Raw genomic sequence first — 27,395 nt, 5'->3', positions numbered from 1 at the left:
TTGGGCTAAATGAGAAGAATAAACCTTCCTCGGACTACAACCTGTGCCCGACTGTCATTAACTTCACACAGTTTCAGGCGTCGCACCGACAAACTTCCTGTTTCCTTTATTGGTTTCAGTTTGTCTCTAGCATCACTTCCTGTTTTGTCACTACACAGCTCCTCCAAGGTAACCAATCAAAATTAATGTCCCGTTTGTTCTTCAGAGAAACAGCTACATTATTGCAATCATCAGAACCAGAAAGTTTATGTTGCACAGGATTTTATCAGATTTATTGTTTAAGTGGCGGTTGACCCAGTTTCACCCTGAGGAGAGGCTAGATCAGGGCGAAGAGTACGAGCAACTGGTTTTGCTGAATGGTTCTGGCTTCCTCCAGCTGAAGAAACCAGTTTAGATGTTTAGGATCAAACTGAAACCAAAGAGGAGCCCAGAAGGAGGAGGGTCCAACTCGGCTTATTTGGTCTTCTTTTCCACGGCCAATGTGTCGTGCAGTTTGGAGACACTTTTCTCAAACTGGTCCATCACCAGAGTACCGTTGTCATCGAAGAACGCCGAGACGGACCGCGTGAACTCTGCATCTCGTGAGTTCTTCGTCTTCCCATCCGTGAAGCTGATTCTGAGGGTATACTGGTCATCAAACCTGGAAAACATCCCATTCAACCAAGAGTCAGACTTAGAGTGAGTGAGTAGTGAGTGAGTGAGTGAGTGAGTGAGTGAGTGACCAACCGTTTGAGAGAGGATGATAGCTGCCAGATGTGGTCTGGGTCCATCCCAGCTGGATCTTTCTGCAGGGCAACCAGGAAGATGTTCTTTTCCTTGTAGGATGTGTAGAGGGTCAGGATGCCCATCATGATGAAATATGTGATGAAGACGAGTTAAGGAGGATAGGTTCATCATCATCAAACCCTGATTCAATTCCCGCGACAGAGTTTTGGTTCTGGATTAGCTGTTTAAATTATTTTCTTTAACCTGAAACCTGATCTCTGTGAAGGAGAAACGAGAACAGAAGAGACCTGAGCAGGTGAGGATATGAGATGACGCAGCTGGCCAGGACCGGTCTGGACTCAGGAAATGGGTACATGTAGTCCCAGACCAGCGCCAGCATTGCAAACAGACAGGAAACCGTACAGATGAGCAGCCGCCCATCCACCAGGCAGAAGGTCTCCAGGTATCCGTACTTCTCCAGCAACACCTGAAGGAGCAGCAGCACAAAAACACAACCCGTTAGAAAGACAATCCTCCAACAAACTAAAAATGTGGACCAGACTAAAGCCTTGGGTTAGATGAGATGTTCAGAACCGGCGCTGACCTTCTTAGCAGCATCATCCAAGGAATTTTTCACTGCTGCTCCATCCCATTTGTCGATCTTCACCGGTTTCTCATCGATTCTCCACTGGAACAGACAAACCCATCTGGATCAGTTCGGTACCCATCAGCTTCAGGTCCAAACACAAACAGCGCAGCTTCACAACACTCGTGTAGACCCGATTCACCAACACAAACTCGAGTTGTACCGAGACCAGTTCCGAGTGGTTGGTTTGGCTGGTTTCCGATTTCCGGTGGAATGAGGAGGAACATCATGAACGGATCTCGACGGACCGGCTTTTGTTCTACCCATGAAACTAAAGACGATCATTAGCAGTTTCCACCGATTTGACACCGAATTGATCATGTTGTGCTTTTTAAATTCAGACAAAGAAGTAGAAGTAAATTTCTACTTTTCTGACTGGAGTTTGGTGCAGCAGATTGTAGCATCTGGAAAAAGTAGCAGCGAGTCAGACTGGTAAATTCCTATTCTGTTCGGGATCTAACAGCAGACTAATAAACAATTAACCCAGCGGTTTTATTTTAAAAAGCACATTTAAACGTTTGATTACGCCAGTTAGTTTCAAATAACGGAGGTAAACAACCGGTAAAGGAAACCGGCGTTCCGACCGGGAGCTGACGCCTGAGAGGAAACAGGCTGCAACCGGAGAACCACAGCGAAACACTTCCTACTAAACCCGAATAAAACGCAAAAACGCTTTAAATTCTTACTTTCTCCAGCAGCCCGCTCTTCCCGTTCCGCGCAGCCGCCATCTTTAGCTTCCGCTGTTACCTGGACGAGCCTGATTGGCCAAAAACTCATATTTACGTCAGCCGACGCCAGCGTGGCGTCGGGTTGTGCGTAAGTTTTTTTCTCCAACAAATATAAAGTATGAACCGGTATGAACCCGTTTAAACTAAACTAATCCAAAACATTTATTTAACCTCGAATTTTATTTAACTAAATGTCAAAAATTGAGACTCAGCCAAAAGTAAAATAAATAATTTTTTTTAGAAATATCAAAAATGTAATAATATGTGATTAAAACATTAAAATCATACAACAAATAAAAGAAAAATGTGTTTATTTTATTTGTGATCTGTAGAGGTAACATACTGGGATGTTTTTAGCTTCAGTTCTTGCTGATGAGTCCAGGCAGACAGAACTCCAAACCAGGTCCAAGTCCATGTCTGGTTCTGGCGGCTTACACGCAGACGTCACCAAAAGCAAGTAACAGAGAAGCAGGTGGGTTTTTACTGAGCCAGAACCTGTCCACAGGTACAACTAACTACATGATCAGCTGATGGGAACGCTAAAACCGATGTGTTTTGTTACTCGCAGGTCTGAGATCAACCAGAACCTCCCATTTCATCTGGTCAGAACCTGGAGACTTGGGAGATCTGGCTTGTTTTGGTAGAAACATCTGGACCCGTTCAAACCTGGTACCAAGATTTAACATTCTGCTTCTCTTCACCTCACCCAAATACCTGGGGGACCTGCCGGGGTGGTCTGGGTTAGTTTACAATGGGCCCAAAAATTCAACCCGCAGCACAATCCAGATCTGGCCGACATCATCACATGGAACACTCAGCCAGAATTTCCATGTCTTTAATGGTGCAATATGTAAAAAATAAAGTAAAAATTACATCCTGTCAAATGTGGACGCTGCAGTCCACTTTTCTAGACAAAAAATTACTTTCTCACTCCCGGTCCAAGACTTTTGTGGCTGTTGCCAGTTACAGATCAGAACCAGAAGGTTCTAGGTGACCAGTGAAGACGAGCCACAGAGAATAAGTTTATAAGTAGGTAAATACATCGACTCATCTGGTGCCAACACTGTAGGGTGTTTTACAGTAGGGAGCACTTACCACGCTTATTACGGTAAGCAACCACTGCCCATCGTGTGTGCAGCATCTCGTGAACCGTCGGCGTGTTTCCTGCACCTGAACACTGACCAGACTTTAGCCTTATTTTGACAATTGGCACAAAGACACTCGTTTTTTCACTCTCTGGTGTCAAAACCCAACTCAGTCCGACCACAAACCTCTAGCGCTGCCACGATTAGTCGATTCGTCGCGATGACATCAACAAACGAAACGTGCAACAATCGACATCATCGTTTGTTCTATGTAGCAACACTGCTGCGGCACCTTCTGCTGCCTTCTGCTCGGAACACACGTGCAGTAGTGGCCACCCGAGTCGGCCGTCGCGTCCCCAGAAAAACGGCATCGTGGCGAGCCAGCAAGTTTGGGAGCATTTACGAAGATAAAAGAGAAGCGGGTACAGTGTAAAATCTGCAAAGTAGAACCTTCCTTTCACGGGAGCACAACGGCGACGCACATCGCCGTGGGCGACGAGAACGAGCAGTCGCCTCGTTAAGCTCCTCGTTACCTACGAACATCAACAGTAGCGACGGGGAGTTCATGATCTTTAGCGCACGTTTGTGACACGTTTGCTCCGACGCTCGTGATTTATTGTATCCCGCTACATTGCCAGCCACACTCAAGCGTTGCGACCGAGGCGCTGTTGAACTCGTCGGCGACGCACACGAGACCGCCGTTGTTTGACGAGCTTATCTTGTCTTTATGTTGAGTCGGCGCATCACAAGGATGGCTGTTTTACAGCAGCTGCATCCTGGCGCAGCAAGCTAACACGATTGGTCGAGTATTAAACACTCGTTTGTAGCGGTTCTGAATTAGTCGGCCCGACTCGACCCGTCAGCTAAGGTTGAAAATGAGAACCCAAGTCTGGGTGACCTGCTGACTCCGAGTGATTAATGACATGTGAACTAACGGGCCAGAAGCCTCTGGAAGGTTTTGATACCAGGTGTGAACAGTCAGCCAGAACACCACAACTAAACCCAAGAGTGGTTTCCGTGGTCCGGTCCAGTGGTTCGGATCGGTCTGGGTCAGGACAAACACAGCAACCGGATCTGCTCAGCAGCCACGTGATTGGAGGAAAGGAAGTCGTGTGATTTCGTGGCCTGAACAAGTTAACTGGACCCGGTGGCCTTCGGGTTCAGTTCTGGTTCTTTTGGTTTCTGCTCACTAAGACGTTTTGTTCCTCAGCAGAACCTGTACCGGGTCGACTGACTCTTCTGGACCGACCCCTCCGTGGGTTGGGTTTTAAACCCAGCTGTTGGGAGTTCTGCTGGTGTTAGGAAGGAAAACGTTCAGAACCTTTGGCCTCGTTGCATATTTGAGTTTATTTTGTGCCGAGTCAGCTCCTTTCAGTGCTTCTTGTTAATTCGCCGAGACCTTCTCGGGCCACGCCTCCTGCGGTTCTGTGTGGACTTCCAGGACCGTAGAAAGTACCTGTTGGGACTGGTCCAGTGGCTTCGGCTCTCTAGGTCAAACTGTTTCTGCAGTTTGAGGGCAAGAGCTCGGTCCTGTTGGACCTGACAGTGGGCCTCCTGGTTGCTGGGCCTGCTCCTCTTTAGGTCCAGGTCCGTGCTCGGGTCCAGGTGTTTGGTCTTCTGGTCCCTCTTCCTGCCCCTCCTCGAGGTAGACTGGTTGTGGGTGCCGTCCCTCCTGGGACTCTGAGAGCCCTTTAGAACTAACGGACCCAAGTCGTTGACGTACGGAGAGAACGAGTGCTTCAGGCCCAGCGGCACCGACCCGCTGCACGGCCCAGAGGTACCGTCTGCCAGCTCAAAGTCTGAACCTCCTCTCAGAGACGCTTCTCTACAGTAGCGGACCGCAGGAACCCGGATCTTAACCAGCTGTTTGTGGAAGTCGTCCCGGTCTGCGGCTGGATGTTCGAACAGCAGCCTCCTCTTGTTGGAGGACGCCAGGTTCTGACCCGCTCGCTGCTGATGTGGCTTGGCTGACCCATCTAGCTTGGCACAGAACTCAGTGGTGGGACTCGTCAACGTGGCCTTGGAGTTCACTTTGAGGCTCTGCCGGTCCAGTTCTATCTGCCTCCATTTCTGCAGGACAACTGGGCTGGCCTCGTAGCTGGTGGTCTTCTGAAGCCCGCGGGTCAGGTTCCGAGGAGTGGACTTCACAATGGTGGGCTCCATGAGACGACCATCCGGCAGCCGCTTGGGCGGCGTGCACGGCGAGCACACGATGGGCTTGAAGTGGTTGAGCTCCTCTGAGATGCTGTCGTTGCTCTCAGGACTGATGGAGCGCTCGGTTCTGGCTGGGGTCAGGCCCAGAGGAGCTGATGATGTCAGAACCGCCCTCCAGGTGAGCCTTCGGTCCGGAGCCGTGATGGGAGCAGAGACCGAGCGGCTGTTCTCCGAGGAGAGGAGGATTCCTGCTGCCGAGCTGTGGCTGATCCCCACCTGACGTTCGGACACAGAGAGAGACGAGTCAGAACCGCTCAGGTTCTGGTGCGGACACCAAACAGGAAGAAGCAGACTGGGTTTAACGCCACGCGTCTGTGGCGGTTGGGTTCTGACATACCCGCTCCATCGCAGCCGCCGACTGGATCACCACCTTCATCTTCCCTCCTCTGTCCTCGAGCGGGTCGGTGCAGCTACGACTCCTCTGAGAACCGCTGAGACACAAACACACGGGGTCAGAGGTCAAACGCTGGAGGACCAGGTGTCTGGGCGGTTCTGCTCACCTGCCGACGGTCGAGAAGTTTTTGGTTTTTCTGATGAAGGCCGAGATGGTTCTGATCCTCCTGCTGATGGGCTCCTCGTTCTCCGAGTCGGACAGAACTCCCTGGAAACAAACCAACAACTCAGAGGAAGAAGTTCTGGTGCGAAGCGGCAGCGTTGCGTAGGAGACGTCAGTCGGGTCGGCCCGTGTCGAGCTCACCGCTTCTTCGACAGGTCCAGAATCCTCTTTACAGGTCAGAGAGTTCTTTCTCCTCACCTCGTCTCGGTCCTCCGACACCAGCTGCCGAAACACAAACTTAATGACGTTCCTAAAATCGTCCGGTACCAAGGTGGGCCGGTACCGTTCCCTCACGAAACAACACAGTAACTGGACTCACCTTGTGTTTCCCAGTCGGGCCTGAAGAAGCCTCTGCAGCCTTTGGGAGGGGAGTTGGACAGACAAAGAACTCTGAGGACAAACAGATGAGAAACACCTGGCTCACCACTCAACTCCATTTCACCAGAACCTCCCAGCTAGGTCCATTTAAAGTACTACGGCAGTGATTTGTTGATGACACCGACCCGCTCCAGACAGGGTCGGAACTTGTCTTGGGCATTACTGAAACTAAAAGCTGGACTCTCTAGTACAGCCGTGTTCACCGGGATGCATCGGACCCGGGAGTGTTCTGTAATCAGGGTAAAGCTGGGCGTTCTGAGACGATTTTCCACTTGTGCAGAAATCTTTGATGTTGGAGCGAGTTTTGCATCGTGTAGTATACGCGGGGGGGGGGGGGGGGGGGGGTGATCAACGCCTCACGACCGGCTCCTGATCGGCAATCGTGCGGTTGACCGATTATCAAACACGTTTGATATTTTGGTTGCCCGTCATGAAGGCATCGCGCTGGTGAAACAGCGCCCTGACCCAAAGCCGCCCACACAGCGCATTCATCATCACGACTCGCCATCTATTCTCGTATCAGCACACATAGTTTATTTTATTTTTACTCTTTTCTCCACACAAAATGAAAAGAACTTTCAAGAAAACATGTTTGCCAAATCAAACTGATCCCAAAACATCGTTTTACTTTTCTTTTGTCTCCCTCCTCCAACACCCAGAAATCCCCGCGCGTCCTCCTACGGCAAGCCCGAAGGACAACAAATATCACTAACAGCACAACAGCCTCTGGTCTTCTGGGTTTTCGGACGTGAAGGTCCGACATGATGCCATCACACGTACAGTGTGAGCAGCCGGGTCGCATCCGAGAACTTGGTCATATAGTGTGAGAACGTGACTCGTGAGCGTTGCTGTGCGAGGAAGTCGTACAGTTTGAGATGGAGCTGGATGCTAGGAGGGGAAAAGTCACACAGTCTACGCCGCTTAACGAGTCCTCGGTCGGTCTAAAAGGTAGTCACAGGGAGGATTGGCATCAGGGTGTGTGATGCTGGACATTCTGGAGGCTTCTGGTTTTATCAAGAAGATATGTGCTGAAATTACATTGAGGGGGATTTATTGCCAACAATTTCATCAACATGTTTTATATAAACTATCAGACTAGTACGACGTTTAAATAAGTCACACGTCTCTGGTAAAAACTTCTTATCCCAGAGACCTTTCATAGGCTTTTACATTTCTTTAGACACTAATTATAACAACATTGTTGTGTATGTCGTCGTCTTCCTCCGCTTATCCGGGTCGCGGGGGCAGCATCCCAACTAGGGAGCTCCAGACCGTCCTCTCCCCGGCCACCTCCACCAGCTCCTCCGGCAGGACCCCAAGGCGTTCCCGGACCAGATTGGAGATGTAACCTCTCCAACGTGTCCTGGGTCGACCCGGGGGCCTCCTGCCGGCAGGACATGCCCGAAACACCTCCCCTGGGTGGCGTCCAGGAGGCATCCTGACCAGATGCCCAAACCACCTCAACTGGCTCCTTTCGATCCGGAGGAGCAGCAGTTCTACTCCGAGTCCCTCCCGAATGTCCGAGCTCCTCACCCTATCTCTAAGGCTGAGCCCGGCCACCCCACGGAGGAAACTCATTTCGGCCGCTTGTATCCGCGATCTCGTTCTTTCGGTCATTACCCAAAGCTCATGACCATAGGTGAGGATTGGGACGTAGATCGACCGGTAAATCGAGAGCCTGGCTTTCTGGCTCAGCTCCCTCTTCACCCCGACAGATCGGCTCAGCGTCCACATCACTGCAGACGCTGAGCCGATCCGCCTGTCGATCTCCCGATCCCTCCTACCCTCACTCGTGAACAAGACCCCAAGATACTTAAACTCCTCCACTTGAGGTAGGACCTCTCTCCCGACCCGGAGTTGGCAAGCCACCCTTTTCCGGTCGAGAACCATGGTCTCAGATTTGGAGGTGCTGATCCTCATCCCAGCCGCTTCACACTCGGACACGAACCTACCCAGCAAGAGCTGAAGGTCAGAGCTGGATGAAGCTAGGAGGACCACATCATCTGCAAAAAGCAGAGACGAGATTCTCCTGCCACCAAACTCGACACACTCCACACCACGGCTGCGCCTAGAAATTCTGTCCATAAAAGTCATGAACAGAACCGGTGACAAAGGGCAGCCCTGGCAGAGTCCAACCCTCACTGGGAACAGGTCCGACTTACTACCGGCTATGCGAACCAAACTCACGTTCCTCTGGTAAAGGGACTGAATGGCCCTTAACAGAAAGCCACCCACCCCATACTCCTGGAGCGTCCCCCACAGGGTGCCCCTGGGGACACGGTCATAAGCCTTCTCCAAATCCACTAAACACACCCTTGCAAGGGTATAGAGCTGGTCCACAGTTCCACACTGTTGTGTGTGTTGTGTATATATATATATATATATGGGCTGTGTATATAAACAACAAACACACACATATATATATATATATATATATATAAAGATTATAATAGCACAATTACCTCCAGGTTTCAGGTACTCTCCAGGTTACCAGATGATGTTGCACTAAAATGTTTCAGCGTGAAAACTTCATGTATTAAATGGAAGAAGTCAGAGAACGAAGGTTTCTGGGTTCCTGCTGCGGCTGAACAAGTCTGGACAAGTCCGGGTTGATCCACCAGAACAGACTGACCCAAAACCGAACGAGACCAGAACCTGAACCCTGTGACTCGGGATGGTCACGTGTTTACCTGTTTACCGGTGTTTTCATTGATTCTGTCTGATTATTGATTAGCTCAACTAGCGTTTCCATCGCTTCAGACGTATTAAAGCTGCTGTTCAAGGACACTTCCCAACTCATATTTTCACAAAATCTGTATTAAAATAAAATCTACAGGATTCTGTTTTTCTATCGGTTATTGATATAATAACAGTATCCCGCTCACGGTGCCAGCTCACCGGCATGTGACCTGGACTTCCCCGGTTAAAGATTACTCACCTCTACGACACTCTGACTCCCTCCTGCCCGCTTTCCCGCTGCACCTCTCTGGGTCACTCTTCCTCTGAAGTCGGTCCTCGCTGCCCGGGAGTCTCCGGACCAGGCACGGGGGACAGGCCGTGCTGCGACCGGGCTGACTCTCAGCGCCGCCTGAGCATTTCTTCGCCGTGCTTTCTGGGGGTTTGGACCCGGACCGGCATCCAGCGGCTCCAGCCCCCGACACCAACCGGGACGACCCAGCAGCGGCCGTGCCGGTCGGGCTGACAGGATGTTTGGCGAACCCCGCGGTCGCCATCTTTCCTGGTGTCTTCTCTCTACGGTCAACTCTCAAAACAAACCCCGCCCCGCCGCCGAAACAGCGCGAGCGCAGGATAGACGCGCAAAGCCCGCCACCGCGGGGCGGCGCGAGCTTCTAGTGATGGGAGTGGGCTACGTTTTCAAAATAAAACCAGAAACAAAATTCAAAAGCTAGTTTCCACCGCGGAGGAAAAAACATCACATCATAGCCCCATATTAGACTCAAGACATGTGATTTAGTGCATTTACTTGGCACATTTACAAGTACGTTTACTTGATAAATTCAAGTAATCATTTTATTTTGAATACCGACGTAAAGTCACACTGAAACCGGAAACTCGGAGGCAGAAGAGCATATATTAATGTCGATGCAGAAGAGTGAGCGACAACACGCAGTGACGTTCGATAGGTAAGGACATTACATGTACACAAAGTGAACTTTGGAGATCCAACTGTCTTGATTTCTAACTAAATCGTGTCGAGCTGCAGTTTCCGGGTCGCACCGCGGCCGGATGTGAACCACAGGTTGGTTTAAATCAGTTTTCCCGCCAGCAGCTGTCTGAAGTGATGGCCAAATGAAGCTCAGCTCAGCTTTCTAAAGCACTGAAGCTTGTATCAAAAACGCTTCATGACTCGAAGCGTTCTAACACAATCCTCTTGGATGACATCTAGTGGTATTTACCATGGACAGCTATTTGAATCCATCTACTTGCCAAATGATGGAATAAACTGTCCTTATTGCTCAGGAATGCTGAAGGGAGGATTTTACTGATTGTTTTTTCGCTCTGATTCCTGTTAACAGCTGGTTCTGAATATTTGGGACATGTTTTAATGGTCAGGGTAATTTATTTGCCTGGGTTTTGGTTAGGGCTGCAGCTAACGATTATTTCCATAATCAATTAATCTGTGGATTATTTTTTCGATTAATCGATTAATCGGTTTGTTATTGTTTAGCTATTTAACCTATACAAGTGGATACAGTACAACTCATGCTTCGACTGAACTCTGTCTGCAGTTCTGAATGCAGACCAGCAGGCCCCTGGTGGAGGTGGTCCGTCTAGGTTTGGTCTCCTATCAAGAAGGTCTGCGGTTGCAGCAGCTCTATGTGAGCCGACACCAGTCTGGTCCGGCTCACGCTCTGCTGCTGTGTGAGCACTCACCTGTCTACACCACTGGGATTCGCCACAGTCCCTACCCCATGCTGGACCGGCTTCGTCTGCTGGGAGCGGACACCTACCGCACCAACCGAGGAGGACTCATCACCTTCCATGGACCGGGACAGTTGGTGTGTTACCCCATTCTGAACCTGTGCAGCTTCAAGAAGGTCAGAATGCATCCGGCTGAAATCAGATGGTGTCCAGGCCGTTTGCCTTGACTTGTTGTAACATCCGTTCTGTCCTCTCAGAGCGTCCGTTGGTACGTCAGTCAGCTGGAGAGAACCGTCATCTCACTCTGCAGTCGCTTTGGCGTTGAAGCCGTGACGTCGCCTCACACTGGAGTTTGGGTCGGAGACAACAAGCTCTGTGCCGTCGGTACTGTGATTCCGTTTTTTTACACACAGAGAAGTAGAGCTTGTTTTTACCTCCTTACTGACCATTTCAGCTACTACTGTCACCTTCGTCAGAGCGTCGTCTGTGTTGGTGACGTCACTCCCATCTCCGTTTATCTGTAGAGGACGATGTCGCCCTCTAGTGACCGCACCTCCCTTGTCGATCCCCCTGTCCTGTGAATAGTCCAGTGTGTGCACTCCTTCATGGCCCTGGGTCCACGTCTCCTTATTTAGATCTCTTCTGTTATCTATCTCTGGTATTTGTGTGGTTCTCCGTGCGCTGTCCCAGTGCATTATGTGCTTGTCTGTTATGGCAGATTTTTTGTTGTTTTTGCTGCTCTTGTGTGTCTTCGACCTGCTTCCTCCCCACAGCCACACACAGGAGTGTGCTGTGGAGTGTGGAGTCCCTGTTGCATGATCTTTGGATCCTCAGGATTGATGGAACACTGGTGAAGTTGTGTGCAGCTTTTGGTCGTCCTGCGGGGAACAAACGGCGTTCGTGAGGAGCGGTCCTGTAACGCAGCAGAGCTAAATACGGAGTCCTCGTCAGAAGCTGCCTTCTGCTGCCTATCCGTTGACTCGGTGATGCTGAGGACTAGGTGTGACACAATTAAAACCAGTGTCACCAGTATTCCATGCTAGCAAGAGCAAAAGGGAGCTCCACTAGTGTGATGATGTTGGCAGTAAGCAGAGCAGTCCCAACAATCGTCTTTTCCTTTAGAAGGAAAACTGCATCCTCCTCATCTATGTAGGGAGCTGAGAAACCATCATAGCCCCTCTTGGCTGTTCTGAAACTGTGTGTGTTCTATCATCTCAATACCCTTATTAATACCAGGCCAGTATTAATAAGGGTCCATTTATAATCCACACGATGACACTCGTGACTCAGATTGAGGCATCTCAATACTAATTTAACAGCTGATGGCACCTTAGGTGGCTTTGGGCATCTCCAGAGTACCTTTGTTGGTGTCTTAAAGGGACATTATGGAAGTGTGACAGCCAAAGCATGTATAGAAATAATAAATGTCTTCTTCATACGTTCTCCTGCAATGCCCTGGTCCTGTAGAATGAGCCCTGGCATTTTTACTGTGATTGCCTGTTTTTCTGTAAAATCACAGAAAAAGAGAGATGCTCGGGTCGAGCAGGCTGCTTCATGCGCGTTCACGCTCAGGCATCGCCCGTAGCATTTGCTATCCGTAGCTTTAGCAGCAGAGAGAGTGGCAGTGCCACTTTGTCGCTGTTCCTAACGCCTAGTGACAAAGCTAGCTACATTTCTGAGGACCCTTAGCTACTTTCTGTAGAACTTTCTTCTAGATATTTCCTGCAAATTAGCAACAAAATAGCCATTTTCACTCCGAACCGTTCTTTGGTTTGACGTTGTTTCAGCTGTCATCAAGGACATAAATGTTACAGATACAAATGACATCACTGGTGCTATAGCTCACCTCGTAACTCACCTAGTAAGATGTCGGACTCCCATGCAGAAGACCTGGGTTCGGTTCTGAGTGTGAACATAGTTTATTTAGAGTTTATTTTTTTACATTAATGGTATATTTTTTTACAGTAAGATGCCCAAATGTTTATTTGAGACTCGCCGAACGGCATTGAATTCACAGATAAAACAGATGTGGGTTCAACTTTCATTTTGGAACAATTTTTCAAGCAAGGGAAGGGAATGATCTGAGCATGCAGGAGGACTGACCCATCATAAACCTTTGTCGGCTGTGCTGAAGAGAAAGGTACAGAACCAAATTATTTAATTAATTAGCTGCGCGTTCTCCTGTCCTCTGTCCTCCGGGCCACACACACACACACGCACACACACACACACACACAAGGGTCTGTCTCAGCTGTTATTTTCGTTAAGGAGTGTGCACGTACAGCATGCGCGCCTCTCGCACAATCCTACTATTGAAGCTGCCGTTACGCTTTTGGCCTGAGGGGGCAATCACGAGCATAAAACTTCAAAAGTCTGTAAAGTCCGTTTAAGGTGGTATCTTAGTTTTTAAGGCGGCATGTTTGTTTTGTCCACAGGGATCCACTGTGGGCGGTACGTTACATCTCATGGTTTGGCTCTGAACTGCAACACAGACCTGTCGTGGTTCCAGCATATTGTGCCATGTGGCATAGAGGGTAAAGGTGTGACATCACTGAGCAAGGAGCTTCAGAGAGACGTCAGCGTGGAGGAAACCATCCCTTACCTGCTGGATGCCTTTGGAGACCAGTTTAACTGCCAGATGACTGATGGAGACACACCTAAACCCAACGAGGACTCTAGATCTTTACTCTGACACGTCTTCCAGGCTGCACATCCATAAAACTCGGGAGAGAAACCAGATGATGGTTTAGATGTTGGTCTGAGGCAGATCCTTCTGATCTTCAGGCTGGTGATGATTTATTTACATCATCTAAGATGTTTTATGAGCAAAACGCTGAAAAATATGTTTTCAGAACTTTTTTTTTTCATTATCCATTTTTTAAATAATTGGAAGTAAAGTTTATGGTACTATTTTAAAAAGTCCAACATTTATGTTTAGATTTATTATTCGTGTTTATTTAACCAGGTAAAAATCTGCTTTTAGATTAAAGTGTCTTATTTCAAAGTCCATTCATTTATTAAATATTAACTTTAATCGGACGCTTTTGTTCAATTTGACTTTGGGTAGAAAAACCAAACTTGTTGTTGTTCAAATGTTGCTAATTAACATTAACAAATCTGTTATTCTAAGAATAAAAGAAAATAAGTCCAAACATAATGGAGCAAAATGAAGGAAAATGTAATTGTGTATTAATAACTAGACCCCTAATAAATCCGTAAGACTTCACAGATACACACTCTCCTAACTACAGCTTTGATCTTACGTCAGCGACAAGGGGGAATTGACGCCCTCCAGTGGTGATACGCTAGAACTGAACTCTGGTCCCCCCCCCCCCCCCCCCCCCAAATGATATTTTAGCCTCCTTATCTCAACTAAGTTGGAAAATATCTAATGTTTTTTTTACCTCTTGTGAATAATTAATATTAAAGAACAATAAAAGAGAATCGGGGGTAAAGAGAGAACCGCACTTGTAAAGTTTGTTGAAACTCTTCCTGTAAGTTTTTTCAAAATAAAATGCTACAGTGTTTTTAGTCTCGTCATTTAGCTAACAATTAAAATAAAATTTGTGTAACAGTTGTGTGTCGTGGTGGACTGGCCCTAGGGCCACTGGTACGCAAACGTTTCATGAATTTACGTCAACTGAGTGGGAACCAGTAACTAGAATAAAAAACTGGAAATGAAAACTCATTTCGAGTTTAATTATTTTCGACCTCTACTGGACAAAAATTGGTACTGCATGGAGCGTTCATAAAGATCAAACTAGTCAGCTCTTCGATTCCTTCAAAATAAAACCATTAAAAATTACTACGGGTTTAAAATTAGAATAGCATAGAATTAGCACGAAAAACGGCAATACAAACTACTCAACTACTAAAACTTAATCTATTTAATTATCTGTTCAAGATTAAAATAAGGAGCTAAAGCAGGAACTATTAGCAGCTAGCTTTTTTTTCAAAACTTTATTGAACAAAGTGAAAGTATACAATCAAATTGCATACAAAATTGAACAAAGATGAAACATATGCCAGGGGGTGTACACTATTAGCAGCTAGCTAACAGCACTGCAAAAATATCCGTTCATACGCCCCCTGGCGGCCACAAAACGAAACTAAATCCCTTTTACACTTTGGAGGTTTTACTCTTAATAAATTATTTTTATAAAGTAAATAGTTGCTAAATGTTACCAACATATGTTTATAATTTCTAAATGTCAGATTTAAAGTACATAAATATTTAGTTATTAGTTCAAAGACCAATAAATACACAACAGCACCTAAACATTCATTTAATAATGAAATGAAAAAAAATCACAAGGAAAAAGTCTATATTTTGCCTTCAACAGGTAAAGCATGAATTTATTTGAAATACACAATGAATGTATACACTACTCAAATGAATAAAATAAAAACCAGACTCAAATAAAACGATTTGGTAAAATAAAAATTAAAAAGCTTCAGAAAAACTGAGTCAATGTTTGACCACAACAGTTGATTTATTTTGATAAACTTGTTTAATCAGATAAGTGAAAAATTAAAATGATTTGCTTATAATTAAATGGTTTAAAGGGCAACACTGAAGATAAGTAAAATTTTATAACTACATAAAAATAGAAACCCCAAATCACTGTTATTGACAATAAAGTTTAAGTAACTCTCCAATAGATATTGTATACATGCCAGAGCAGTCCAACGTAAAGACGAACAGTATTAAACCATGAATGTAATATTAGCCAAATATGTTTGGCCACCTATAAGCTTTATGGTTTAAAAGACACACTTAACATATGTTAATTGTTCTGCAGCCAAAATAAATGTAAAAATTAAATCAGTTAAAACAAATCGGTTTTCCACATTTTATCAATCTCTTTCAGATGTTTTGCTTATAACAAAAATAATTGTTTTACATTACAGCTTCGATTTTGCCTCTGAAAATTAAAATGTGCCTTCCCATGACCCGTGGTGACCCCATGGGTGACACTGATGTCAAACATCTGCAAAATTGCTTCTTGAGTCAAATATTCAAGTTTGAAACCCCCAAGTGACATTCTGTTCATATTGAAATGTATTCAACTTCATTTTATTTTAACCCTCACAGGCTCCAAATAAGTTTTAATAAAAGGACGAACAACTAAGTCCTTCAGGGGAACTTCTGAGTTAAAAAATGCTCATGAAACACGTTTGTACGAGCTAGGTAGGTTTTAACGTTGCAAATCTGCAGCGCCTCCCTTCAGAGGGTTAAAATGTTCTACATTTTGATGTATTTTTTCCAATCTGTTTAGGTTTGGGTTCTAAAGGGTTGCTATCACTTTTTTCTCTGCCAGACTAAAGGAAAAGGGTTTATTTACGTATTGAGTATTTTTGATCAGGCACAGACGTGGCCACCTACATCAGCGGCAGCAGAGCAGTGGAGCCGACGCACCGCCGGTGGGCGCGTGGTGTCCGGTTAAAGTGGCGAGCTGAGGCCACCGTGAGGACCAACCGGACACCTGTTCGCCCTCGTCTGATAGCCGAGCGCCGTTTACTGCTGTCCGTTAGCATGGCGGACACCACAGACACCGGGGGCCAGAGCCGGACGGTTACCGGTGACCCGCAGCTGGACACCGCGGTGCAGCAATGGCTAACCTGGGACCGGGTGAGTGTCCGGTTGCAATCACCTCACATTTCACCGGAATCCCGTGAGGTCAAAGGTCATCCTGCTGACCTCTTCCGGAAATATCAACTATCAGGAAAATTAATCTATCTTTATCCCTAGGACAGAAACTTGGCTGTGTGTGAGAGTGAGTGAGTGTGTGTGATCGAGTGAGAGGGTGTGTGTGTGTGATCGAGTGAGAGGGTGTGTGTGTGTGTGTGTGAGTGATAAAACTTCCTGAAACTATGTTAAGCCCCATTCCCACCTGTACCGGGTCGGCCCGGGCCGGGTAGCATAGGTTGTTTACATATCTGGGTGGCCTGGAATTTTCCCGGGCCAACCAAGGCTCATTCTCGGCCCTCTTCCGAGGGGTACTGCTTCAGGCCGACCAGGGCCAACACGCCCACTGCTGACAGCAAATTCACACCTTCCATTAGAGCAAGCCTCTGATTGGTGGGTAGAATCAGCCCATTCACACCTTCCATTAGAGCAAGCCTCTGATTGGTGGGTAGAATCAGCCCACATGGGCTTAAGGCAAGGATGTGTGGAATCAACCGGGCCAGGCTGGGGCCGACTGGGGCTACCCGGCCCGGGCCGACCCGGTACAGATGGGAATGGGGCTTTAGCTGAGCTTTCCTTGGTCTCCTCTAGAACCCCAGGACTCGGGCTCAGGTGGACTCTCTGGTGGCCGCGGGCCGTCTGGATGACCTGAGGTCCAGGTTCTGCAGCAGGTTGAGCTTTGGAACAGCTGGGCTCAGAGCCCCCATGGGAGCAGGCTTTAACCGGATCAATGATCTCACTGTCATCCAGTCCACCCAGGTGAGTCCAGATAGACGCCCGACACCTGGTTTAGGTAACATCTGGCCCTGGTGAGACAGCCTAACCTGCTTGTCTCCTGTCCTCAGGGTCTGCACGCGTACCTGTGCAGATGTTTTGCTGACTTCAACAGCAGGGGCGTGGTTATCGGTTTTGACACCCGAGGTCAGGAGGAGAGTGGCTGCAGCAGCATCAGGTACTCCTGACGATCGGCACCTGGATGTGACATTGGTTAGTGTAGCAGGTGTCTGTCAGTCCTGTTGGAGTCGGGTCAGCTGTGATGGAGGAGAACTGTCTGGTGGAGTGGGTCTGATCTGTTTGTCAGCGACGTCGTCACAGATGTTCTCCTGAACTCCAGTCGCCGTTCCTGCCTCTACTAATGGACACCTAATGAGTCGTTTTCTGCATATGAAAAGTTCTGGCACGCCTGTTTCAGGAGGCAGAAGTCTGTTGGAGGCGTGTGTGTGTGTGTGTGTGTGTGTGTGTGTGTGTGTGTGTGTGTGTGTGTGTGTGTGTGTGTGTGTGTGTGTGTGTGTGTGTGTGTGTGTGTGTGTGTGTGTGTGTGTGTGTGTGTGTGTCTAACAGCAACACAACTCTTCTGCTTTCATTGATTAAAAACTCACTAAATGGAATAATTTGACCCCATTGACTTTGGAGAAATGTGCTTAATGGTGTGTGTGTGCGTGTGTGTGTGTGTGTGTGCGTGTGTGTGTGTGTGCGTGTGTGTGTGTCCAGGTTGGCCAAGCTAACAGCTGCCGTGATGCTCAGCCGAGACGTCCCCGTCCATCTGTTCTCCTCCGTTGTCCCCACACCATATGTGGTGAGGAATCTTTAACGCATCACTTCCTGTGTGGGGTTGTGGATCTTGTAGCCATCAACGCGCTCAGTCTGATGGAAGCAGGGAGGGGTTCTGGTCCCGGCTCAGAAACTGGTGTTGCACAGGGAAAACTGTAGATAGATAATCTGATCTGAGACCAGCAAAGACAGTACTACCAGAATCAGAACCTCCTGTTGGACCTGTGAAGCGGTCAGCTTCTGTTCCGGTTACAAACGCGTCACATCCCTCTCCAGACTCGGCGCGCTTTGATCACCTGACTCTCCAGGTGTGTGTGTGTGTGTGTGTGTGTCGTCACATCTTCACTTTGTGTTTCCAGCCTTTTGCGGTGAGGAAACTGGGAGCAGCAGCTGGAGTGATGATCACTGCTTCTCACAATCCCAAAGAGGACAACGGATACAAGGTGAGACCTGAACCTGACCTAACCCTAATCCGTCGGGTTGGGCATCGTTTGATTTTGAACAATTCCGATTCCTTGTTTCGATTCCGGTTCCTATCGATTCCCGATTCCGATTCTTTCAAGACGTGACACGTTTTACACGAGCCAGCTAACCACAGGTCCTCCTGGATGAAGTAATCTTAACTTCAACATGAATTTTAACTCCATGAACAACAACGTCACCTTCATTTAGACAGAAACATGTTTTGGAGAACAAAAGAAAAAGACTTGCAGCACAACCAGTGTGTTTGTTTCTGACCACAACCAAAGTCTGGAAGCAGCCTCTGGGATGAGAGGCTAAATGTCTCCAACATATCCAGAAACTTCCAGCTGTTTTCAGCTAAAACTCTCAGGATGATCATGTCCAGGGTGACTGAGAACTACACCTCCATGCTGCAGCAGCATTCAGTCACAACAGGAAGTGAAACTTAAACGCAGCTGCTGTCAGTAACAAGTCCTCCAAACACACCCACATCACCCCGCTTCTCCTCCAGCTTCACTGGCTGCCAGTCAACTTCAGGGTTCATTTCAAGGTCCTGGTTCTGGTCTATAGGGCCTTACATGGACAAGCACCATCTTACATTGGTGATCTTCTTAGTCCCTACACCCCCAGCAGGTCCCTGAGGTCCAGTGATCAAAGCCTACTGGTTGTGCAGCACCAGGCTAAAGGTCAAAGGTGACAGATCATCTGCTGCTGTGGCCCCCAGACTCTGGACCTCTCTCCCCCTGAGCCTGAGACCAGTGGACTCAGTGGTCTCCTTTAAAAGCAGCTGAAGACTCACTTGTTCAAGCTGGCTTTTGTATGACCTTCTTCACCTCTCTCTCTTTATTCTGCTCTCCCCACCTATTCCACCTTCCTCAGGATCCACTGGTTTCCCTCTTTCCTGTTCACTCTCTCTCTCTCTTAACATTTTTTTAATCACAATTGTCTATTTTTACTCATTTTAAATATATTTTTAACATTTTCTAAATGCTTTTTTATATTTTTACAATTTTTTATATTTTTTGTTTTTGTGAAGCGCCTCGTGATTTTTATCTTGAAAGGCGCTATAGAAACGATATTTTCTTCTTCTTCAATCTAACAGATTTTAAACATTAAAACTCAACAGAAACAGTTCAGAAAGGAAATTAAAATGTTATTTATTATAATTATTGTGGCAGAAGCTGGTGTGGTCCACCACAGAGAAGCTGCTCTAGCATGATGACAGGTTATTGTTCAGCCTTCTGACGCTCACACACACACACACACACACGAGTGTTGGTGAGCGGCTGCGTCTGACTGCTGACGCTCCGTGTGTGTTTTTATTCCTGCAGTGAGACAAACTCACCTCACACCGTCCAGAGTTTGTTCTTTAAGCTTCTATTAAATCCGCCGAGTTGACGTATTTAACACGTTTCCTCTACGCTGCAGGAGATAAAGTTTACATCACGTTTGTTTATGTCCGGGTGGGGGAGGGGGGACTCGTGCTGCACACAGACAGCTGGTGTGATCAGCTCTGAAAAGCGTTGATCACAATTTGCGGATCACGTTTATTTTTCACGGAGATCGGCCGCGGATTCCTCTTCCGTCAGCATACTAGGAATCCAAATAAAAAACTTTGAAAGATTCCAGGAAAAACTATCAGCTGTAACCGGTTCCAGTCGACGCTCGATGCCCGACCCTACTAATCCATCCCAGCAGGATGGACCTAGGTTCTGCTCAGGTGTTGTGGAGGTTCTGCTGTTCAGTCCAGAATGATTTCTGTCAGGTTCTAATAATCCTGCTGAGGGAACGGCAGAAGACGAAGAACTTTTCAACCCCCCTCCTCCTACAGGTGTACTGGTGTAACGGCGCTCAGATCTCTTCCCCCCATGACAAGGAGGTCCTGCGCTGTATAGAGGAGCATCTGGAGCCGTGGAGCGCCTCCTGCTGGGACCAGGACCTGGTGGATGGGAGCTCTTTGAGGACGGACCCTCTGATCCACATCAACAGCTGCTACATGGACGAACTCGCCTCCCTCTGCTTCCACAGGTCACTTCCTGTTTGCCACGTTTGTGTCCGAGTCCGGTGAGCAGAACATAACGGTCTCATCTGTGACGTCTCAGGAGTCTGAACAGCAGCTGTCCATTAAAGTTCGTCCATTCATCTTTCCACGGAGTGGGACACTCCTTCGTCCAGGAGGCCTTCCAGGTGTTCGGGTTTGCTCCGCCCATCCCCGTCCCTGAACAGAAAGACCCAGACCCAAACTTCTCATCAGTCCGCTGTCCGAACCCAGAGGAGGGGGAGTCCGTTCTGGTTAGTCCGATCTCCGGAGGTCTGCTGGTGCTTTTATTTTGAAAGCGTCCGGCTGATTCCTCTTGGCTGTTCCAGGAGCTGTCCCTTCTTCTGGCAGAGCGGGAGAACGCTCGGGTTGTCCTGGCAACGGATCCTGACGCCGACCGCTTGGCCGTGGCGGAACGGGGCGACAGGTACATCACGTTTGCTCCGAGGCGCCCAGGTCCCAGGTGTAAAGGTGCGTGCCTACCTGTGTTACAGGTGTGGCTGGAAGGTGTTCACAGGAAATGAGCTGGCCGCTCTCCTGGGCTGGTGGATGCTGTTCAACTGGAAGGAGAACCATCCGGACCCGGCTGACACTCAGAGGGTCTACATGCTGGCCACCAGCGTGTCGTCAAAGATCCTGCGGGCGCTGGCTCGGGCCGAAGGCTTCCACTTCGAGGTCCAACGGTTTGGCTGATCGTTTCTCAGCAGGTTCCTTCCTGTGCTAGTTCTGTTTAAACGGACCTGATGGTTCTGGGTGTCTCCACAGGAAACGCTCCCGGGCTTTAAATGGATCGGGAACAGAATCCATGACCTTTCCAAAACTGGGAATCAGGTCATTTTTGCGTTCGAGGAGTCAATAGGTGAGAAAGTTTTCTGTTGGTTCTGTTTCCTGTTTCAGGAGATTCTTTTGGACCCGGTCCACGCTCCAGACTCCCTCTGTCATTAGTTTTTGTGTCAAAGTGAAACCCACAGACCAGGTTCTGTTTCCAGGGTTCCTGTGTGGCAGCATGGTTCCTGAGAAGGACGGCGTGAGCGCTGCCGTGGTTGTGGCAGAGATGGCCGCGTATCTTCAGAACCAGAACCTGAGTCTGAACCAGCAGCTGCACAACATCTACACAACGTAAGTGTTCTGCAGCATGGATCCAAGGCTCAGCGAGGTTGTCTCCGGTCTGCTTCAGGTTCTGTTAAAGCTTTGGACTCTGGTTCTGGCTCTTCTGATCGTTCAGGTAAGAGCCGTTCACGGAATCGCGGCTGTTTAACCAGCAGGGGGCAGAGCTGATCTGATCTCTGCTGGTTCTGATGGGTCAGGGTTATGCTTAAACCAGAACGGATCTATGAACAGCCGGGTTCTGATCCGGTCTATGTTTATGTATGTATGTTTATTTGGCAGACGCTTTTCAGGACATCCGCGGGTCCTTAAAAAGTCTTAAATTGGCTTTTCCAAATTTAAGGCCTTAAAAATCCTTAAAAATGACAAATAATCCTTAAATACAGTTTCCAAAGGTCTTAAATTACCAAAGACCCAATAAACAAGATTCTTTTATTTCTATAAAATTTTCATGAATTTTTTGTTAGTGTTCAGCATTTTTTGCGTACGATGTTGGCATAAGCGGAACCGTACACCTTCAGTTGGTTGTGAAAGGGGGCTTTTTTTAGTGTGAGTGTGAAGCGGCTGGAATGAGGATCAGCACCTCCAAATCTGAGACCATGGTTCTCGACCAGGAAAGGGTGGCTTGCCAACTCCGGGTCGGGGGAGAGGTCCTACCTCAAGTGGAGGAGTTTAAGTATCTCGGGGTCTTGTTCACGAGTGAAGGTAGGAGGGATCGGGAGATCGACAGGCGGATTGGTTCGGCGTCTGCAGTGATGCGGACGCTGAGCCGATCTGTCGTGGTGAAGAGGGAGCTGAGCCAGAAAGCCAGGCTCTCGATTTACCGGTCGATCTACGTCCCAATCCTCACCTATGGTCATGAGCTTTGGGTAATGACCGAAAGAACGAGATTGCGGATACAAGCGGCCGAAATGAGTTTCCTCCGTAGGGTGGCCGGGCTCAGCCTTAGAGATAGGGTGAGGAGCTCGGACATTCGGGAGGGACTCGGAGTAGAACCGCTCCTCCTCCGGATCGAAAGGAGTCAGTTGAGGTGGTTTGGGCATCTGGTCAGGATGCCTCCTGGACGCCTCCCTGGGGAGGTGTTTCGGACATGTCCTGCCGGCAGGAGGCCCCCGGGTCGACCCAGGACACGTTGGAGAGGTTACATCTCCAATCTGGTCCGGGAACGCCTTGGGGTCCTGCCGGAGGAGCTGGTGGAGGTGGCCGGGGAGAGGACGGTATGGAGCTCCCTAGTTGGGATGCTGCCCCCGCGACCCGGACCCGGATAAGCGGAGGAAGATGAGACGACAATTTTTAGATGAGCACATTAGCTGATTAAGCTAGTGGGAGCTTGCACCACCGGGAAGGGGAAGTTTAATGGTAATGGATGGCTAATCCCACGTTTACGACGTGGTTAGCACCGGTTCCAGGCAATAGCTGGAGATTATAGCTTAAATTTATTTTTAAAAATAGCTTAAATTTGGTCAAAGTGGCCTTAAAAAAGGTCTTAAAAAGTCTTAAATTTGGCTCCCTTAAACCTGCAGATACCCTGCTTTTATCCAAAGCGACCTACAGTTTATAACCTATAGGGCATGTTGGGATCTGTGGGGGAAACCGGAGAACCCGGAGGAAACCCACGCATGCACTGGGAGAACACGCAACTCCACCCGCTGCCGAGTTTCGACCCTGCGACCTTCGACCCTGCGACCTTCGTGCTGCGAGGCAACAGTGCTAACCACTGCACCACCATGCGGTCTAGAGTTCTGTTTGGAGTTTAGGTTCATAAGGGGTGCTTTATTGTGAAAGGCAGCATGGTTCAATATTCTGACATGAGTCAGCTTTTATTGTGAAAACGTGTTAGTTCATGTGTGCATGTTTGTGTGTTCTTGTACGTTTGTGTATGCACACACTTTGGTGCGTGTGTGATGGAGGTTAGGGTGCTTCTCGAGTTCTGGTTCTGGTTCTAGCTGACCCTGGTGCTCGACTTTAGTTCTGATCAGGTCTCACGTTTGCAGATAAATTCTCCTGTGCGGCAGTTCAACTCCCTCTTTTATTTTGATAGTCACTTGAGAGTTCCTGTCTCCAGGTATGGTTACCACCTGTCCAAGACCTCCTACGTGACCTGTAACGACCCCCCCACCATCCAAAGGATCTTCAGTCGCATCAGGAACTTCGAGGGCGACGGTCTGTACCCGAAGGTCTGCGGCGGCCTGTGCGTCATTCATGTCAGAGACGTAACCACGGGATACGACAGCAGCCACGCTGACCTCAGATCGGTAAGAGAACCACAATGAAGAACCACACACAGTCCTGAGACAGCTACCTTATTGGTAGGGTCTCCATCACCTGTCTGTGTCTCCATCACCTGTCTGTGTCTCCAGGTACTTCCTGTCTTGAGGAACAGTCAGATGATCACCTTCACTCTGCAGAATGGCGTGGTGGCCACGCTGAGAACGAGCGGCACTGAACCAAAGATCAAATATTATGCAGAGTTCTGTGCAGCACCAGGGCAAAGGTGAGCTCTAACCCTAGGTACACCTTTCCTCAGAGTGGGCGGAGCCTGTCGTGACCTCATCACTGTTCCTATCTTCAGTGATGTGCGCAGACTAGAGGAGGAGCTTCAGGGGGTGACAGCCGCTCTGCTGAATGAGTTTCTCCAGCCTGACAAGAACCATCTGATCATCTAGCTCCGCCTCCTTTTCTGATGGTGACATCATATCCTGTTTGTCTGACCTGAACCCATGCAAAGATAATGCATCCATTTTCAGCGTCACTCTGATTTGTGTGCTTCCTGCTTCTTGCCCCTGCAACAGAAGCGCGATGGGTAAGTTCAGCTGCCGTGTGATTGGTCGGCGGGCTAGAGATCAATCAGCTCAGAGAAACAGCTGATCAATAATAACAGCTGATGAAACTGTGGCTGCAGGTGGAATTTGTCTTTTTTAGAACCATTTTTGTTTGATGTTCAAACAATAAGTTCGTTGCGTTTTAATCCTAAATGAAGATGTTTTCCGTTTCCTGTTCATTCGACACCTGCCGTCTGATTGGTTGATCTGATGAGTTTTCATTTTTATCTGATGATTGTTTTGGTTTTAATTCAGTCGTAAAAAGTTTGTTTTAATTGTTTTTCTGTTATTCTCGTCCGGCCACGGCTCACAGCAGTGCATTCTGGGAGTTGATTCCTGGATGCTAACTATGAAAGATGTTGACGAAACCAGCTGACAATCACATGATCATTTCAGGCTTTTTGTTTAAGGAAACTTTTTGTGTTTGTTGCTGAAATCAGCTGGCCGGTGCCTGACGTGCACTCTGAACTTTTTGTTTATCAGGTTGTTTTGGAGTTATTTATTTTTTATATTTGTATCATAATGCTGTTCAGTGCAACACAGTCTCTTATTTTGGTAAAGTTCGTGCCGCTTCCTGTTTTGAACCAGCAGCTGATCGAGTTTGTATTGTTGCAGTTTCAGTGCTTCTCTGATCAAAATAAACCCAAAGTCAAAGATTTTAGCTGTTGGTTTTTATTTATCAGTAAATTATTAATTATTTTTGTTCTTTAGTTTATTCTGACACAAATGTTTTACATTTATATGAAATAAGAACATTTTTAACATCAAACTCGTTTCGGCACTTCATCGTCCCATCTGCAGAAAATAAACGCCTAAACTCAAAAACACGTTAAGGTTTTGTTTACAAATCCGTAGTGTAAGGAGTTAGTTTACATCTATTTAATGAACCATGAGACGTAAGATTCCATAGTGAATATGAAATCAATCTTACGGACCGTTGGGTTGTTTTAACCCTTTGATGCATGAATTATGAAATCTTCTACCATGATATTTTTAACATTTTTTTTCATTCGTCTAGGTGTGAATGAAACAAATTTCAAATATTTTTTGTAAAATTTTATAATTTACAAATAATTTATTACATGTCCACCTCAGTGGACAGTGCATTCTGAGCATGAAATATGTTGGCTTGGCTTACTGAAGTCCAAATGGAGGGGCTCAAATGCAATAAAGTCTTCAACAGCTGTGCTTAGTAGCAAAAATAAATAAATAACAATTTTGAGTACCTGTCCACTGTAGTGACCATTATGCATCAAAGGGTTAACCAGAAGATTGGATCTTTTTATTGCAGGGATTATGTAACACTTGTATTAACTGAGAGACAAGAGAAGAGAGTCACCTTTTTAAACGTTTAAGAAGATTTATTTCTAAACAATTTTAAACAAGACTAACTCTAAATTCTAAGTGAATGGATGGATCTTAGCATGAATGAGACGTGAGATGGATGGTGTATGTGTGAGTGATGTTGTCATCAGAACTCTCGTATCCGGAGAAGCAAGTCTGAATGATGTTTTGATGTTTTGCTTTTAGCTATGATCAGAGTTTGATCGGAGTTTCGTAAACACATGAGACGCCATCTTGTCGCTCCACACATACCCTTCAGATGAGACCTCCGTACAGATCCAGACTGCCAGGTCCTCGGACCCCCCTTTCGGTACCGGAGCCGATGAAACTGCGTCAGCAGTACGACAGACTAGTCTTTGGATTGTCTCCAGGTAAAAAGCGACAGTTGGTTGACAGCATCAGATGGACCCTGAGGGTCAGTGAGTTCAGCTTTTATTCTGAAAGGAACCGTTGCTTGGTTGGTAAAGTGCAACAGATTTTATCCAGCTTGTTTTTTCTTTGCTTAAAAAGGAAGTTCGGGTGGCCGGTCCGATACTTCTCTTAGCATGCGGTGAACTGTAGAGAACTCAGTGAACTGATCTAAGATGGCGTGGGGACTGGTTTTATTAATCTGGATGTTTTAATTTCTGGTCGAATCAAAGTTGGCAGATTTATAAACGCCACAGAGACTATGCCACGCTTCAGAAAGGAAGGTTCTGATTGGATGAGTAAACAATGTGTCATGTGTTTACATTACGTGTGATCAGGATGTCTAGTGCTCTAGATTAAAGTCATATTACTTATTAAAACACTAATCATAACATTGTCATTTCACACTAGGGGTTGTACGAAATAATCGACTAGTCGACTTCATGGCTCTGTAGTGACTTTTTATGCCTGTCATCAACTAGTCGCTGTCACGTGATAATGACTGACAAGATGCAGTCCTCGGAAAAGACAGCAGGTGATGAGCCCCTGCGCGTCTGGATCGAGGCGGAGGCGACGCGCTGTGCGGTACTGACACCGGCGGTAAAACGGACATTTAACCAAACTGTGACCTTTTCGCTCTTGCAATCTAACCTTCCCCTCACCCCCATCCTAATCTTAACCAGTTTGTGCATGCAAAGCTCTGATCGTTGACGTGCGCTCCAGACATTGCGTCCTGAGCACCGCCAAATCAGGTGTCACCATCTCAAAAACAAATTAAACACGCGATCGTTCATGTCGGCTCATTTCCTTTCATGTTTTCTGTCTGTTATTTGTGCCTGATGCATTTCGCTGCTGCGGAGCGAGGCACATCACCTGTTGTCCTCCGGTGACGCACCCCCAAGATTCCACTATCTCCGCTCCGCTCCGGCATGAACTCCGCAGCAAAAACGGTCCCGTTGTAGTCGGCCGGCGAGCAGCGGCACTCCGCTGTTTTTACGGTCGGTAGATCTTTTAGAACTGCAGTTCAAAGGTAACTCATGAAGTGAATATATATGAGCCCAGGTAGCAGTTTTTCTTTAGGATTGAGAGGAGATGCAGGAAGATAATAAACAGACAGGACAGAAAAATAGTCAAATAAAAACCTGGTTGCAACAAACAGACACCATTGAAGGTAATCAGAAGTGAGGAACAGAAAATGAAATAATTATTTTAATGTTTAGAGCAGCAGGAACTCCGAGAGGCTGCAGGCGCATCAGTGAGTTTGCGGCTGCTGCGCAGG

General features: G+C 47.5%; 4 protein-coding genes across 8 annotated transcripts; 2 read left to right on the top strand and 2 right to left on the bottom strand.

Annotated features, from left to right (window-relative positions):
* Positions 1-244: 244 nt before the first annotated feature.
* Positions 245-4,521, bottom strand: spcs2 (signal peptidase complex subunit 2). Of its 2 annotated transcripts, none has more exons than XM_070543666.1 (5): positions 2,423-4,521; positions 1,310-1,393; positions 1,033-1,192; positions 727-862; positions 245-640 (listed from the first exon to the last, which is right to left on the bottom strand). In XM_070543666.1, the coding sequence occupies exons 1-5, from the start codon at positions 2,492-2,494 to the stop codon at positions 454-456; spliced, it is 639 nt and encodes a 212-aa protein (XP_070399767.1). In that variant the 5' UTR covers positions 2,495-4,521; the 3' UTR covers positions 245-453. The 2 variants fall into 2 exon arrangements, with proteins under 2 accessions (XP_070399767.1, XP_070399768.1); XM_070543667.1 differs by lacking the exon at positions 2,423-4,521 and adding an exon at positions 2,038-2,141.
* rnf169 (ring finger protein 169) lies at positions 2,899-9,582 on the bottom strand. 3 transcript variants are annotated; one of them, XM_054742394.2, is made up of 6 exons: positions 9,251-9,581; positions 6,254-6,324; positions 6,076-6,171; positions 5,879-5,979; positions 5,716-5,809; positions 2,899-5,594 (listed from the first exon to the last, which is right to left on the bottom strand). In XM_054742394.2, the coding sequence occupies exons 1-6, from the start codon at positions 9,543-9,545 to the stop codon at positions 4,536-4,538; spliced, it is 1,716 nt and encodes a 571-aa protein (XP_054598369.1). In that variant the 5' UTR covers positions 9,546-9,581; the 3' UTR covers positions 2,899-4,535. The 3 variants fall into 3 exon arrangements, with proteins under 3 accessions (XP_054598369.1, XP_015830415.1, XP_054598368.1); XM_015974929.3 differs by having other exon boundaries at positions 6,076-6,156; positions 9,251-9,579; XM_054742393.2 differs by having other exon boundaries at positions 5,879-6,156; positions 9,251-9,582.
* A 101-nt stretch (positions 9,583-9,683) lies between these two features.
* Positions 9,684-14,222, top strand: lipt2 (lipoyl(octanoyl) transferase 2). 2 transcript variants are annotated; one of them, XM_015974930.3, is made up of 4 exons: positions 9,684-9,956; positions 10,563-10,871; positions 10,953-11,079; positions 13,131-14,222. In XM_015974930.3, the coding sequence occupies exons 2-4, from the start codon at positions 10,569-10,571 to the stop codon at positions 13,385-13,387; spliced, it is 687 nt and encodes a 228-aa protein (XP_015830416.1). In that variant the 5' UTR covers positions 9,684-9,956; positions 10,563-10,568; the 3' UTR covers positions 13,388-14,222. The 2 variants fall into 2 exon arrangements, with proteins under 2 accessions (XP_015830416.1, XP_054598375.1); XM_054742400.2 differs by lacking the exon at positions 9,684-9,956 and adding an exon at positions 9,998-10,072.
* A 1,692-nt stretch (positions 14,223-15,914) lies between these two features.
* pgm2l1 (phosphoglucomutase 2-like 1) lies at positions 15,915-25,025 on the top strand. Its single transcript, XM_054742395.2, has 14 exons — positions 15,915-16,327; positions 16,976-17,143; positions 17,230-17,336; positions 17,876-17,960; positions 18,295-18,378; positions 20,229-20,425; positions 20,500-20,689; positions 20,765-20,862; positions 20,930-21,110; positions 21,201-21,294; positions 21,425-21,554; positions 23,608-23,797; positions 23,903-24,036; positions 24,115-25,025. Exons 1-14 carry the CDS (start codon positions 16,232-16,234, stop codon positions 24,206-24,208), a joined length of 1,848 nt encoding a protein of 615 aa, XP_054598370.1. The 5' UTR covers positions 15,915-16,231; the 3' UTR covers positions 24,209-25,025.
* Positions 25,026-27,395: the final 2,370 nt, after the last annotated feature.

This window comes from Nothobranchius furzeri, chromosome 13 (genome assembly GCF_043380555.1).
Source record: "Nothobranchius furzeri strain GRZ-AD chromosome 13, NfurGRZ-RIMD1, whole genome shotgun sequence".
NCBI lineage: Eukaryota > Metazoa > Chordata > Actinopteri > Cyprinodontiformes > Nothobranchiidae > Nothobranchius > Nothobranchius furzeri.
This window is presented reverse-complemented; position numbering and strand designations above follow the sequence as displayed.

Coding starts and splice junctions, on each gene's coding strand:
- spcs2 (XM_070543666.1), bottom strand. CDS start 2,494: ATGGACTTGGACCTGGTTTGGAGTTCTGTCTGCCTGGACTCATCAGCA. Junction 863..1,032: donor CCTGGCCAGCTGCGTCATCT/CATATCCTCACC, acceptor TCGTCTTCATCA/CATATTTCATCATGATGGGC. Junction 641..726: donor CTATCATCCTCTCTCAAACG/GTTGGTCACTCA, acceptor GATGTTTTCCAG/GTTTGATGACCAGTATACCC.
- pgm2l1 (XM_054742395.2), top strand. CDS start 16,232: ATGGCGGACACCACAGACACCGGGGGCCAGAGCCGGACGGTTACCGGT. Junction 20,690..20,764: donor AGGAGGGGGAGTCCGTTCTG/GTTAGTCCGATC, acceptor TGGCTGTTCCAG/GAGCTGTCCCTTCTTCTGGC. Junction 23,798..23,902: donor GCCACGCTGACCTCAGATCG/GTAAGAGAACCA, acceptor CTGTGTCTCCAG/GTACTTCCTGTCTTGAGGAA.
- lipt2 (XM_015974930.3), top strand. CDS start 10,569: ATGCAGACCAGCAGGCCCCTGGTGGAGGTGGTCCGTCTAGGTTTGGTC. Junction 10,872..10,952: donor ACCTGTGCAGCTTCAAGAAG/GTCAGAATGCAT, acceptor CTGTCCTCTCAG/AGCGTCCGTTGGTACGTCAG. Junction 11,080..13,130: donor CAACAAGCTCTGTGCCGTCG/GTACTGTGATTC, acceptor TTTTGTCCACAG/GGATCCACTGTGGGCGGTAC.
- rnf169 (XM_054742393.2), bottom strand. CDS start 9,545: ATGGCGACCGCGGGGTTCGCCAAACATCCTGTCAGCCCGACCGGCACG. Junction 6,325..9,250: donor GGAGTCAGAGTGTCGTAGAG/GTGAGTAATCTT, acceptor GTTTGTCCTCAG/AGTTCTTTGTCTGTCCAACT. Junction 5,810..5,878: donor AACTTCTCGACCGTCGGCAG/GTGAGCAGAACC, acceptor TTTGTGTCTCAG/CGGTTCTCAGAGGAGTCGTA.